Source organism: Nerophis ophidion, linkage group LG20 (genome assembly GCF_033978795.1).
Source record: "Nerophis ophidion isolate RoL-2023_Sa linkage group LG20, RoL_Noph_v1.0, whole genome shotgun sequence".
NCBI classification, from domain to species: Eukaryota; Metazoa; Chordata; class Actinopteri; order Syngnathiformes; family Syngnathidae; genus Nerophis; species Nerophis ophidion.
The window spans coordinates 34,029,097-34,043,261 of record NC_084630.1 but is presented as its reverse complement, the minus strand read 5'-3'; the positions used below and the strand labels follow the sequence as shown (position 1 = coordinate 34,043,261).

Below are 14,165 nucleotides of genomic sequence, written 5' to 3'. Positions count from 1 at the left end.
GCCCTCGCAGTATGACTCCGGGGGTCCCTTCGCGTGCAAGTCAGCCCGGCCCAACGCGACCTGGGAGGTGCACGGCGTCGTCAGTTTCGTACCCCAAGGCTGCATCAAGGACAAGAAGCCCTCGGTGTTCACTCGTGTGTCCGCCTTCAGCCACTGGGTCCACGACAACATCAGGAGGTTTTTGTACCAGAGGGCCCGGTCCGACTTGGGCGAGTAAGACTCAGGGGGGCTGTGCGCGCTTCAAGGGACTGGAAATTGTCCGTAAAGTCAGGCAAGTTGTAGTCATGGAGCGTTGAAGGTGATGTCATAGGTGGAAGCCTGAATGCCAGCACTGTGAATGCCCCTTTAAATAAAAACATAATAATGATAATAATAATAATGACTCTTATTATTATTATTATTATTATTATTATCATTATCATTATTATTATCCCAGCATGCACAAGACTTTAAAACAGGGGTGTAAAACTCGTTTTCGGTAACACTTTAGTATGGGAAACATACTGTATTCACCATTAATTAGTTGCTTATTAAAGGCCCACTGAAATGAGATTTTTTCTTATTCAAACGGGGATAGCAGGTCCATTCTATGTGTCATACTTGATCATTTGGCGATATTGCCATATTTTTGCTGAAAGGATTTAGTAGAGAACATCCACGATAAAGTTCGCAACTTTTGGTCGCTAATAAAAAAGCCTTGCCTGTACCGGAAGTAGCAGACGATGTGCGCGTGACGTCACGGGTTGTGGAGCTCCTCACATCTGAACATTGCTTAAAATCATGGCCACCAGCAGCGAGAGCGATTCGGACCGAGAAAGCGACGATTTCCCCATTAACTTGAGCGAGGATGAAAGATTTGTGAATGAGGAAAGTGAGAGTGAAGGACTAGAAAAAAAAAAAAGAGAAGAGGGCAGTGGGAGCGATTCAGATCTTATTAGACACATTTACTTGGATAACTCTGGAAAATCCCTTATCTGCTTATAGTGTTACTAATGTTTTAGTGAGATTATATGGTCGTACCTGTACAACATGAAAGTTAGAGGGGTGTGGCCACGGGGGTGGTGACCGCCATTGTCTCCGAGGGAAGCCACGTTTCTCGATGAGGCGAAGGCAGCCGGGCTGAGATATAATTTTTTTCCCCTCCTCCACGGTGTAAGCATTCGACGGTCGGGGGCGGCCGGTGGGAGGAGGCAAGAGAGTCCTCAGCTGCCTCTTTAACAGGTGCAGGAGGAACGACGCAAGCTCTCCACTCATGTAAGAGCCGACTTATTACCACCATTTTCTCACCGAAACCTGCCAGTTGACATGGGGTAGGGAACCATGTTCGCTTGACCGCTCTGTTCCATAGTACTGCATCACCGTCAGCTTTCGGGAATGTAAACAAGGAAACACCGGCTGTGTTTGTGTTGCTAAAGGCAGCCGCAATACACCGCTTCCCACCTACATCTTTCTTCTTTGACGTCTCCATTATTAATTGGAACAAATTGCAAAAGATTCAGCAACACAGATGTCCAGAATACCGTGTAATTATGCGATTAAAGCAGACGACTTATAGCTGGGATCGGTGCTGGAACAAAATGTCCGCTACAATCCGTAACGTGACGCGCACGCGTCATCATACCGCGACGTTTTCAGCAGGATAATTTGCACAAAATTTAAAATTGCAATTTAGTAAACTACCCTGGCCGTATTGGCATGTGTTGCAATGTTAATATTTCATCATTGATATATAAACTATCAGACTGCGTGGTCGCTAGTAGTGGCTTTCAGTAGGCCTTTAACAAGCAAATGAGTAACATATTGGCTCTTAATTAGTCATTATTGAGTACTTATTAATACCTTATTCTGCATGGCCTAATTATACAACAAATTAACTAAGAGTCTTCCCTCAATAACCTCAGAATTATTGCTTATTAGTAACCCTAACCCAGGCCTGGGTAATTATTTTGACTCGGGGGCCACATTTAGAGAAAAACAATGTGTCTGGGGGCCGGTATATCTATTTTTAGGAACACTAATACAAAACCTCACAATAATGTCTGATTGAATGCTAAAAACGTTGTGACAGACCGCCTTTAAAAAAACATGATGGAATTAAATGTTTTTCTATGAAGGATAAAACACTGAATATTGACAAAATATGAACGTCACACCCCCTTTTGATCGACATATTTTACATTCAAGAGAAACGCAACAAAAATGCAACAAACAGTGAAATATGAACGCGAAGGGTACAAAATAAACCCACCTACAATCTGATATATCTGATATATCACTAAGTTTTAGAACCATTGTCAGCGACGTTCCACTGGGTGTGAGTTTTCCTTGCCCTTATGTGGGTTTTTCCGAGGATGTCGTAGTCGTAGTGGTTTGTGCAGTCCTTTGAGACATTTGTGATTTAGGGCTATATAAATAAACATTGATTGATTGATTAAAAACTCCTTCCGCGTCTGTGGAAACGCTTCCCGCCCACACTGCTTGGTGCCTCGTCTGAGCTGCTGGGACATACATTACCATAGTAACTAATTAGATTACCAGGGGGTAGCGGGGGGTGTGTATTGTAGTGTCCCGGAAGAGTTAGTGCTGCAAGGGGTTCTGGGTATTTCTTCTGTTGTGTTTCGGTGCGAATGTTCCCCCTAAATGTGTTTGTCATTTTTGTTTGGTGTGGGTTCACAGTGTGGTGCATATTTGTAACAGTGTTAAAGTTGTTTATACGGCCACCCTCAGTGTGACCTGTATGGCTGTTGACAAAGCATGCTTTGCATTCACCTGGGTTTTTTTACGGCATATTACTGGGAATGCTTGCAACTCAAATGTTTGCTTGCAACTTAAAGCATAATAATTAGCCGAGACCCGACTGACAAAACGTGCCCTCTGTGGGTATTATCCATAAGTATAATCTGTAAAGGGGACCCATGGGATGAATCTACAACATTAAACACCTATCTTTGTGGTCTACATAATAGATATTCAATTTTTCTCCACAGTCACATTATCAACATGCTTCTGTAAATTCAAGTGTACATGTAAGTAAAAAAAACAGTAGGAAATAAAATATTCACAAGTGACACACGCCTCATGTCTTGATGGCACAAGCATGATTATAGCACAGTGTTGGCCCATTATCTCCCAAAGTTCTTATTTACAAAATGTACAGGTGTTTTTGGTTCAGGATTTTGAATTAGATTCAGGTGTGGGTCCGGGTTTACCTTAATTTCACATTGATGAAGCTATTTGGATGCTTGTATGGTTTCATTGTCATCCTGAAAAGTGAAAATGTTGGTTTTATGGATTGTAATGTTTTATAGTCACCCTCTAATCTGTACATGTTATAATTGAAGTTATATTATTTGGGGAATATATATATATATATATATATATATATATATATATATATATATATATATGTATGTGTGTGTGTGTATATGTATGTATGTATGTATGTATATTTATAATTATGTGTGTGTATATATACTGTATATGTACATATATGTTGTGGAGAGGTGGAGCCGACGTTCCGACAGACTGGCAGGCAGGGCATGCCCAAGATGGCGGCGAGGAAGCGGCGACAGCGAGCGAGCGGCGAGGCGGGGCGGGCGCACCCGGAGCGAAGCCTCAATCAAGATCAAGTGCGTAGATTACAATTATGCAATCCTCTTGCATTGGTTAAAAGGGCGGCAGCCGTGAACGTCGGAGAGAGAGGCGGAGAGACTGGAAGAAGCAGGAGTGCAGCTGACGCAAAGCGAGAGAGAAGGAGAGCCGAAGACAGACGACAAGTGAGCGGAAAAGAGGAGCGGAAAGGCGACCTGGACTGAGGTGTTTTTTGAAAGAAAAACAAAGTCAAACTGCTCGAAGTCATGTCCTTCCTTGGTGGTCCTGGGAACCTGCAAGAAGACAGCACGAGTCCGTCACATATGTCTATACGTGTGTGTGTGTGTGTGTGTGTATATATATATAGATATGTGTATGTATACACGTATATACACTTTATATACGCGTATACTGTATATATATATTTGTATGTATGTTTGTATGTATGTGTATGTATGTATACATATATATATATGTTATGTGTGTATATATATATGTGTATGTGTGTGTGTGTATATATAGATGTGTATATATATATACACATATACACTTTGTATACGCATATACTGTATATATGTGTGGATATATATGTATATATACTGTATATATACAGTATATATATTTATATGTGTGTGTAAATATATGTATGTATGTATATATACTGTGTGTGTATGTATGTATATATACACATTATATATATATACATATATATACACATATTCTGTATATATACATGTATATATGTACTATCTATCCATATATGTATGTATATACACATATACTGTATATACGTATATATACATGTATATATGTACAGTTTGTACTATGTGTGTGTGTGTGTGTGTGTGTGTGTGTGTGTGTGTGTGTGTGTATACACACACAATAAAGTAATTGCAAAACCCTAGTGAACACATCACAAAAGTAAATATATGTTAGTAATTGTGCTTTAATGTCATTTTGGCTCTGGGCTGTGGCTCGAAAAACTTAAATTTAATTTTCATGATGAGTACATTTGGATGTGAAAATATTAGTTCCTGGGTGCGCACACTTGGGCTTCCACTTTACAATGACATTTGTTTTTTGCTGTTGTTTATTTTTAATTACTCCCAAATATATTTTGTATTCTTCAATTGAATTGTACATGTTACCATTTCCATCAGTGCACACGTGTGTATTCATCACGTTTTTTTTTTAATTATCACGCGCTTTTTTTTTTCTTGCATCCTCTTTATTGCTGACGTCGCGATTTCACTCTCTCCCATGTGCGCATGCGTCGTCGTTTTTGAGGTGGGATTCCAGCAGACAGCTGAAGCCCGTTTGAAGTTTTCAGCCGCTTCCTGCCTTAGCTCACTTGACCACGCCCCCCTCCATGTCCAGCCAATAGGAGAGCCGGGTTCAGATTTCAGCCAAGGCAAGAAGTAGAAGAAGAAATAAAAACACTCGACGAGCACACGCCGGCACCTTTCTGCTTTCACGCAGAAATATACTTTAAATGGCACACTTTGGCCGGAAAAGGATCCCCTTTGTGGGAGGAGGAGTGGACCCTGGACGAGTTTGAGGAGGAGAAGAAGAAGGAGGGCAGCACTTTCTTCCTCCTTCGCTGGTGTACAAGAATGGGTGCAGGAGCTCTGACCATCTGTGTGAGTCGAACTCTTTTCAATCCTCATTTATTGCATCTTTTCACTTTCATACTTTTGTCCTAATGCTGCTGGGATGATGTTCAAAACAGCTGAAGTAAGTCAAGCCTCCCTGTCACCACTTGGCATGTTTTAGTCCACATAAACAAAGACTCATTTACTTTGATGCATCTCCCTAGCAATGAGTCGCTTCCTTTGTGACGTCACTGTTAGCTTTAATTAATGCAGGGGTGTCCAAACTTTTTCCACTGAGGGCTGCACACTGAAAAAACGGGGCAAGCCGGGGTCATTTTCTTCATTTTTATTTTAAAAACTAATACAATATATGTATAAAAATATACATTTTGGCCTCCACTCAGTTTTAATCCCTGGGACCCCAAAGGGTTTTGGTCAAAAATATTAAAAATGTGTCATTATTCAGTAGTATTATTATTATGATTATTATTCAAGTTTTAAATCTCTAGATCAGGGGTCACCAACGCGGTGCCCGTAAGGACCAGATGAGTCGCCCACTGGCCTGTTCTAAAAATAGCTCAAATAGCAGCACTTACCAGTGAGCTGCCTCTATTTTTTAAATTGTATTTATTTACTAACAAGCTGGTCTCACTTTGCTCGACATTTTTAATTCTAAGAGAGGCAAAACTCAAATAGAATTTGAAAATCCAAGAAAATATTTTAAAGACTTGGTCTCCACTTGTTTAAAATAATTCATTTATTTTGTTTTACTTTGCTTCTTATAACTCTCAGAAAGACAATTTTACAGAAAAAATACAACCTTAAAAATGATTTTAGGATTTTTAAACACATATACCTTTTTACCTTTTTAAATTCCTTCCTCTTTCCTGACAATTTAAATCAATGTTCAAGTAAATTTATTTGTGAAAATATTTGTGAAATATTTCTTCAAACTTGTTATGATTAAAATAAAGAAATATATATATTCTGGCAAATCTAGAAAATCTGTAGAATCAAATTTAAATCTTATTTCAAAGTCTTTTGAATTTCTTTCAAAAAATTTGTTCTGGAAAACCCAGAAGAAATAATGATTTGTCTTTGTTAGAAATATAGCTTGCTCCAATTTGTTATATATTCTAACAAAGTGCAGATTGGATTTTAATCTATTTAAAATATGTCATCAAAATTCTAAAATTAGTCTTAATCAGAAAAAATTACTAAAGATGTTCCATAAATTCTATTTTTAAATCTTTTCAAAAAGATTCGAATTAGCTAGTTTTTCTCTTCATTTTTTTGGGTTGAATTTTGAATTTTAAAGAGTCGAAATTGAAGATAAACTATGTTTCAAAATTAAATTTGTACTTTTTTCGTGTTTTCTCCTCTTTTAAACCGTTCAATTAAGTGTTTTTTTCATCATTTATTCTCTACAAAAAAACTTCCATAAAAGGAAAAAAAATGTACGGCAGAATGACAGACAGAAATACCCATTTTTAATATCTATGTAGATTTATTTATTAAAGGTCAATTGAGCAAATTGGCTATTTCCGGCAATGTATTTAAGTGTGTATCAAACTGGTAGCCCTTCGCATTAATCAGTACCCAAGAAGTAGCTCTTGATTTCAAAAAGGTTGGTGACCCCTGCTCTAGATCAACATTAGGGAAAAAAATGGAAAAAAACACGAAATATGCAATATTTTCATCCAATAATTTTTTGGGGTGGAATATTTGAGATGATACTATAATTGGAGCCTTAATTTTGGATTTTGATTCATTATTATTTTTTGAGCAATGACACTTAAAAACAAATCGCTCTAAAAGAATTGGGGATCTAAAAGTGTCCTGCTCATTAAAGAGTAAAAAAATAAATAATACATTTTTTTTACGGTTTACTTTTAGCACAATAATCTTGAGATCAACTTCAGATCTATCTGTCAATTTTAAATTTTATTGTTGTTTATGTGTTGTTTGTTTGTTTCAGGCCTTTCTTTAAAAAAAAACAGCTAAATCTTTTATATGGCAAAACACAAAATATGCAACATTTTCCCCAAAAAGTATTTAATGTGACCTAATTGGAGCCTTGAATAGGTCAATAATTCATAATGACATTGATTTTGATTCATTATTATTTTATAAAGAAAGAAACAGCCTGCATGGCAGCTTTGTGTTATAAGAGTAAGCATTGCAACAATTTCTTGTTACATTTTACATGTTTGCTCTTTTATACCACTTTTTATGTTTTCCATTTTTTTCAATTGTATTCTTAAAATGTGCCGTGGGGCCGGTAAAAAACTACCCGCGGGCCGCAAATGGCCCCTGGGACGCATTTTGGACACCCCTGACTTAATGAGTCTTAATGACTCACGTTGGACTGAAGTATTGCTCAGGCAGATGTTTTGCAGCAGCTGTTGCTGTGGCAACCAGTTGGCACACGTGCATGGGCTTGCTATTAATCACTCTTGTTTTTTCTACTTATTTTTTTTATATACCATACATAAAAGCCACCTCCATAAGTGAAGTCATGTTGTGTTTTATGTTTGCCAAGACAACACATTCCCAAATTGATTTGAAGCAAAATAAGTAGCGCACTAACATCAAAGTTATTCATAAGTACACTATAATGCAGGCCTGGGCAATTATTTAGATTCGGGGGGCCAAATTATATATATATATATACATATATATATATATATATATATATGTATGTATGTGTGTATGTGTGTATGTGTGTGTGTGTGTGTGTGTGTGTGTGTGTGTGTGTGTGTGTATTTTTTTATTTATTTTTTTAAACCCATGCAGTATATTTCCCATATGGTGTTCGTTATCGGCTGTATGTTTGCGATGAGGCAGGAGTGTGAAAAAGAGTTTTTTTGCTAATTAGCATCTTGTTAATTAGTGCTCTGCTTCACACAAGGTAGTGCAGGTTGGGCTTTTTCCATGTGGCGACTCACACTAACACACACACGTGAAAGTTAGTAGAAGAATTAAACAACTACAATAACCATTATGTAAAATACATGATACATGTTTTAAATAATACATTGTAATCAAAATTAGTTTAAAATGTTTTAATAAATAAGATATACAGGGTTGAAAAAAGTAGATGCCAAAAGGACGTGTGTGTGTGTGCGTGTGTGCGTGCGCGCGCATGTGTGTTCTTGCATTTATACCCTTCTTGAGACATCAACAAGGAAAAGTACCTTCCATATATGGACTGGTGAACAAGTTAGGACCGTAATCCCGGTCCCAACACTAAAAACCATTGCATCAATTAGAGAATGTCCCAATATCACCCCTGCTGGTGAAATCTATCAAAATTAGGGGGGTCCAAAAAAGGGGGGATTTTGTCAAATTGTCTGTGTGTCATTTTAAAAGTTCTCCCCCTCTGGTCAACATATGAAATAACAAGTGTGTGTAAGAAATCGAAAAGTGCCCTCTTTGGCCAAAATTTATAAAAAAAAAAAAAAAAATACAAAAAAAATTATGTATATGTATATAAAGACATACTGTAATAACCAGAGGTGGGTAGTAACGCGCTACATTTACTCCGTTACATCTACTTGAGTAAGTTTTGGGATAAATTGTACTTCTAAGAGTAGTTTTTATGCAACATACTTTTACTTTTACTTGAGTAAATTTATAGAGAAGAAATGCTACTTTTACTCCGCTCCATTTATCTGCAATCAGGTCGCTACTTTTTTTTTTATCGATCTGTTAATGCACGCTTTGTTTTGTTTTTGTCAGGCACGCATTCAAAGTAGGATCCATCACATGACTGCGTTTCACCAATCACATGCAGTCACTGGTGACGTTGGACCAATCAAACAAAACCAGGCGGTCACGTGACCGTCACACGTAGAACCCGACATGTTGAAAAACTTATTGGGGTGTTACCATTTAGTGGTCAATTGTACGGAATATGTACTGTACTGTGCAATCTACTAATAAACGTATCAATCAATCAATCAATCAATCAATCAAAAGTGTAAAGGAAAAAAGACACTTTTTATTTCAACCGTACTTCCCATCAAAAGCCTAAAGACTGATCGCACAGTTCCTGTCTTCACAATAAAAGTGCCGCTCCATCGCGCCTGCGCTAACAAAATAAGAGTCTCCGAAAGCCAGCGCAAACAAGCTAGCAAGCTACGGAGTTTGCCGCCAATGTATTTCTTGTAAAGTGTATAAAAACGAATATGGAAGCTGGACAAATAAGATGCCAAAAACCAACGACTTTCATGATGTATTAGACAGTAAGGAGGAACTTTTTTTCTCCTCCATTCGAAAACGTGGACATTATCAGCACTATACTGTCTGATTCCAATCAATGCAAGTCATCAGAATCAGGTAATACACCAACTTATATTCTTGTCTTCATGAAAAATAGGAATCTATATGTTAAACATGCATGTATATTCATTAAAACATCTTTAACGTGTGAACAAAAACGGCAAAATAAATAAATATAAATTATATACTGCTGCCACCTTACCGTGGTAGAGGAGTTTGCGTGTCCCAATGATCCTAGGAGCTATGTTGTCTGGGGGCTTTATGCCCCCTGGTAGGGTCTCCCAAGGCAAACTGGTCCTAGGTGAGGGACCAGACAAAGAGCAGCTCGAAAACCTCTATGAAAAGTAAAAACAAAGGACCCAGATTTCCCTCGCCCGGACGCGGGTCACCGGGGCCCCCCTCTGGAGCCAGGCCCGGAGGTGGGGCACGATGGCGAGCGCCTGGTGGCCGGGCCTGTACCCATGGGGCCCGGCCGGGCACAGCCCGAAGAGGCAACGTGGGTCCCCCCTCCAGTGGGCTCACCACCCATAGCAGGGGACATAGAGGTCGGGTGCAATGTGAGCTGGGCGGCGGCTGAAGGCAGGGCACTTGGCGGTACGATCCTCGGCTACATAAGCTCGCTCTTGGGACGTGGAACGTCACCTCACTGGGGGGAAAGGAGCCTGAGCTAGTGCGCGAAGTAGAGAAATTCCGGCTGGATGTAGTCGGACTCACTTCGACGCACAGCAAGGGCTCTGGAACCACTTCTCTTGAAAGGGGCTGGACTCTCTTTCACTCTGGCGTGGCCGGCAGTGAGAGGCGACGGGCTGGGGTGGCAATTCTGGTTGCCCCCCGGCTTAAAGCCTGCACGTTGGAGTTCAACCCAGTGGACGAAAGGGTAGCCTCCCTCCGCCTTCGGGTGGGGGGACGGGTCCTGACTGTTGTTTGTGCTTACGCACCAAACAACAGTTCAGAGTACCCACCCTTTTTGGGTACACTCGAGGGAGTACTGGAGAGTGCTCCCCCGGGTGATTCCCTTGTCCTACTGGGGGACTTCAACGCTCATGTTGGTAACGACAGTGAAACCTGGAGAGGCGTGATTGGGAAGAATGGTAGCCCGGATCTGAACCCGAGTGGTGTTTTGTTATTGGACTTCTGTGCTCGTCACAGTTTGTCCATAACAAACACCATGTTCAAACATAAGGGTGTCCATATGTGCACTTGGCACCAGGACACCCTAGGCCGCAGTTCCATGATCGACTTTGTAGTTGTGTCATCGGATTTGCGGCCTCATGTTTTGGACACTCGGGTAAAGAGAGGGGCGGAGCTTTCTACCGATCACCACCTGGTGGTGAGTTGGCTGCGATGGTGGGGGAGGATGCCGGACAGACCTGGCAGGCCCAAACGCATTGTGAGGGTTTGCTGGGAACGTCTGGCAGAGTCTCCTGTCAGAGAAAGTTTCAATTCCCACCTCCGGAGGAACTTTGAACATGTCACGAGGGAGGTGCTGGACATTGAGTCCGAGTGGACCATGTTCCGCACCTCTATTGTCGAGGCGGCTGATCGAAGCTGTGGCCGCAAGGTAGTTGGTGCTTGTCGTGGCGGTAATCCTAGAACCCGCTGGTGGACACCAGCGGTGAGGGATGCCGTCAAGCTGAAGAAGGAGTCCTACCGGGTTCTTTTGGCTCATAGGACTCCAGAGGCAGTGGACAGGTACCGACAGGCCAAGCGGTGTGCAGCTTCGGCGGTCACAGAGGCAAAAACTCGGACATGGGAAAAGTTTGGGGAAGCCATGGAAAATGACTTCCGGATGGCTTCAAAGCGATTCTGGACCACCATCCGCCGCCTCAGGAAGGGGAAGCAGTGCACTGTCAACACCGTGTATGGTGCGGATGGTGTTCTGCTGACCTCAACTGCGGATGTTGTGGATAGGTGGAAGGAATACTTTGAAGACCTCTTCAATCCCACCAACACGTCTTCCTATGAGGAAGCAGTGCCTGGGGAATCTGTGGTGGACTCTCCTATTTCTGGGGCTGAGGTTGCTGAGGTAGTTAAAAAGCTCCTCGGTGGCAAGGCCCCAGGGGTGGATGAGATCCGCCCGGAGTTCCTTAAGACTCTGGATGCTGTGGGGCTGTCTTGGTTGACAAGACTCTGCAGCATCGCGTGGACATCGGGGGCGGTACCTCTGGATTGGCAGACCGGGGTGGTGGTCCCTCTCTTTAAGAAGGAGGACCGGAGGGTGTGTTCCAACTATCGTGGGATCACACTCCTCAGCCTTCCCGGTAAGGTTTATTCAGGTGTACTGGAGAGGAGGCTACGTCGGATAGTTGAACCTCGGATTCAGGAGGAACAGTGTGGTTTTCGTCCTGGTCGTGGAACTGTGGACCAGCTCCATACTCTCGGCAGGGTTCTTGAGGGCGCATGGGAGTTTGCCCAACCAGTCTACATGTGCTTTGTGGACTTGGAGAAGGCATTCGACCGTGTCCCTCGGGAAGTCCTGTGGGGAGTGCTCAGAGAGTATGGGGTATCGGACTGTCTTATTATGGCAGTCCGATCCCGGTACGATCAGTGTCAGAGCTTGGTCCGCATTGCTGGCAGTAAGTCGGACACGTTTCCAGTGAGGGTTGGACTCCGCCAAGGTTGCCCTTTGTCACCGATTCTGTTCATAACTTTTATGGACAGAATTTCTAGGCGCAGTCAAGGCATTGAGGGGTTCCGGTTTGGTGGCCGCGGGATTAGGTCTCTGCTTTTTGCAGACGATGTGGTCCTGTTGGCTTCATCTGGCCGGGATCTTCAGCTCTCACTGGATCGGTTCGCAGCCGAGTGTGAAGCGGCCGGAATGAGAATCAGCACCTCCAAATCCGAGTCCATGGTTCTCTCCCGGAAAAGGGTGGAGTGCCATCTCCGGGTTGGGGAGGAGACCCTGCCCCAAGTGGAGGAGTTCAAGTACCTAGGAGTCTTGTTCACGAGTGGGGGAAGAGTGGATCGTGAGATCGACAGGCGGATCGGTGCGGCGTCTTCAGTAATGCGGACGTTGTACCGATCTGTTGTGGTGAAGAAGGAGCTGAGCCGGAAGGCAAAGCTCTCAATTTACCGGTCGATCTACGTTCCCATCCTCACCTATGGTCATGAGCTTTGGGTCATGACCGAAAGGATAAGATCACGGGTACAAGCGGCCAAAATGAGTTTCCTCCGCCGTGTGGCGGGGCTCTCCCTTAGAGATAGGGTGAGAAGCTCTGTCATCCGGGAGGAACTCAAAGTAAAGCCGCTGCTCCTTCACATCGAGAGGAGCCAGATGAGGTGGTTCGGGCATCTGGTCAGGATGCCACCCGAACGCCTCCCGAGGGAGGTGTTTAGGGCACGTCCAACCGGTAGGAGGCCACGGGGAAGACCCAGGACACGTTGGGAAGACTATGTCTCCCGGCTGGCCTGGGAACGCCTCGGGATCCCCCGGGAAGAGCTAGAAGAAGTGGCTGGGGAGAGGGAAGTCTGGGCTTCCCTGCTTAGGCTGCTGCCCCCGCGACCCGACCTCGGATAAGCGGAAGAAGATGGATGGATGGATGGATGGATATATACTGTATATGTGTATATATATATATATATATATATATATATATATATATATATATATAATGTATGTGTGTGTGTGTATGTATGTATGTATAAATGAGGTAGATTACCTCGACTTGGTCATTTATTAAGTAATTGATTAACGTTGAAAAACTTATTGGGGTGTTACCATTTAGTGGTCAATTGTACGGAATATGTACTCTACTGCAATCAATCAATCAATCAATGCCTACTGTGCCTATGATGCTGTTAAGTTATTGTGGCCCAATTTGCCTTAATTTTTTATTTTATTTTAATGTATCATTATTTAATATATAATATTGTTTTAGTTGCTTAAGAAATATTCCTGGCTCTGAATTTGCTCATTGCTATTTTTATGTTTTTGTGCATTATTTGTTGCCGTAATTGGGTTACTCATCAGTTACTCAGTACTTGAGTAGTTTTTTCACAACATACTTTTTACTTTTACTCCAGTAAATATTTGGGTGACTACTCCTTACTTTTACTTGAGTAATAAATCTTTAAAGTAACAGTACTCTTACTTGAGTACAATTTCTGGCTACTCTACCCACCTCTGGTAATAACTTGACTTAAAAAATAAAGGTTAAAAACAATTAAAAATAACAAAGTAACTGAAAGCTTACCTTTTTTATATTTGAATAGTATGTATATATTATTAATGTTGAAAATACAAATCTATATATATCGAGAAAGGGTTGTCCTAAAGAGGTAGACATTTTTCGGAGGTCGCAAGAAGGAAACGTGTGTGTGTGTGTGTGTGTGTGTGTGTGTGTGTGTGTGTGTGTGTGTGTGTGTGTGTGTGTGACGGGCATTAGTTAAGAGAGGCAGACTGAGCTCAGACGAGCTTAAGGGCACCATCAGCCACAGATAACATGATCAAGTCTGAGGCTCACCTATTAGTTACAGGGGTACGGAACGTATGGCTCTGGAGCCAGATGTGGCTCTTTTGAGGACTGCTTCTGGCTCTCAGATAATCAATCAATCAATTAATGTTTATATATATATATATAGCCCCAATTCACAAGTGTCTCAAAGGGCTGCACAAGCCTCAACAACATCCTCAGTTCCGATCCCAGATAAACCTTAGCTGACATTGCTTAACACGATAAGTAATGAATAATTCCGCTG

General features: G+C 41.8%; 2 protein-coding genes across 5 annotated transcripts in view; both read left to right on the top strand.

Moving 5' to 3' along the window:
• Positions 1 to 2,132, top strand: part of zgc:154142 (uncharacterized protein LOC555481 homolog) — a 97,592-nt gene extending 95,460 nt beyond the window's left edge. The window contains exon 26 of the mRNA XM_061881058.1: positions 11 to 2,132. Coding sequence (XP_061737042.1) covers positions 11 to 217 — 207 coding nt within the window. The 3' untranslated portion in view covers positions 218 to 2,132. The remainder of the gene's footprint in view (positions 1 to 10) is intronic.
• Positions 2,133 to 4,978: 2,846 nt separating this feature from the next.
• Positions 4,979 to 14,165, top strand: part of fam13a (family with sequence similarity 13 member A) — a 230,842-nt gene continuing 221,655 nt past the window's right edge. For 2 of the 4 annotated variants that reach the window (XM_061881056.1, XM_061881055.1), the window contains exon 1: positions 5,010 to 5,231. In XM_061881056.1, the coding sequence (XP_061737040.1) occupies positions 5,205 to 5,231 (27 nt within the window). In that variant the 5' untranslated portion in view covers positions 5,010 to 5,204. Of the gene's footprint in view, positions 5,232 to 14,165 lie in introns of all 4 variants that reach the window. The other 2 variants (XM_061881057.1, XM_061881052.1) reach the window with 2 other exon arrangements.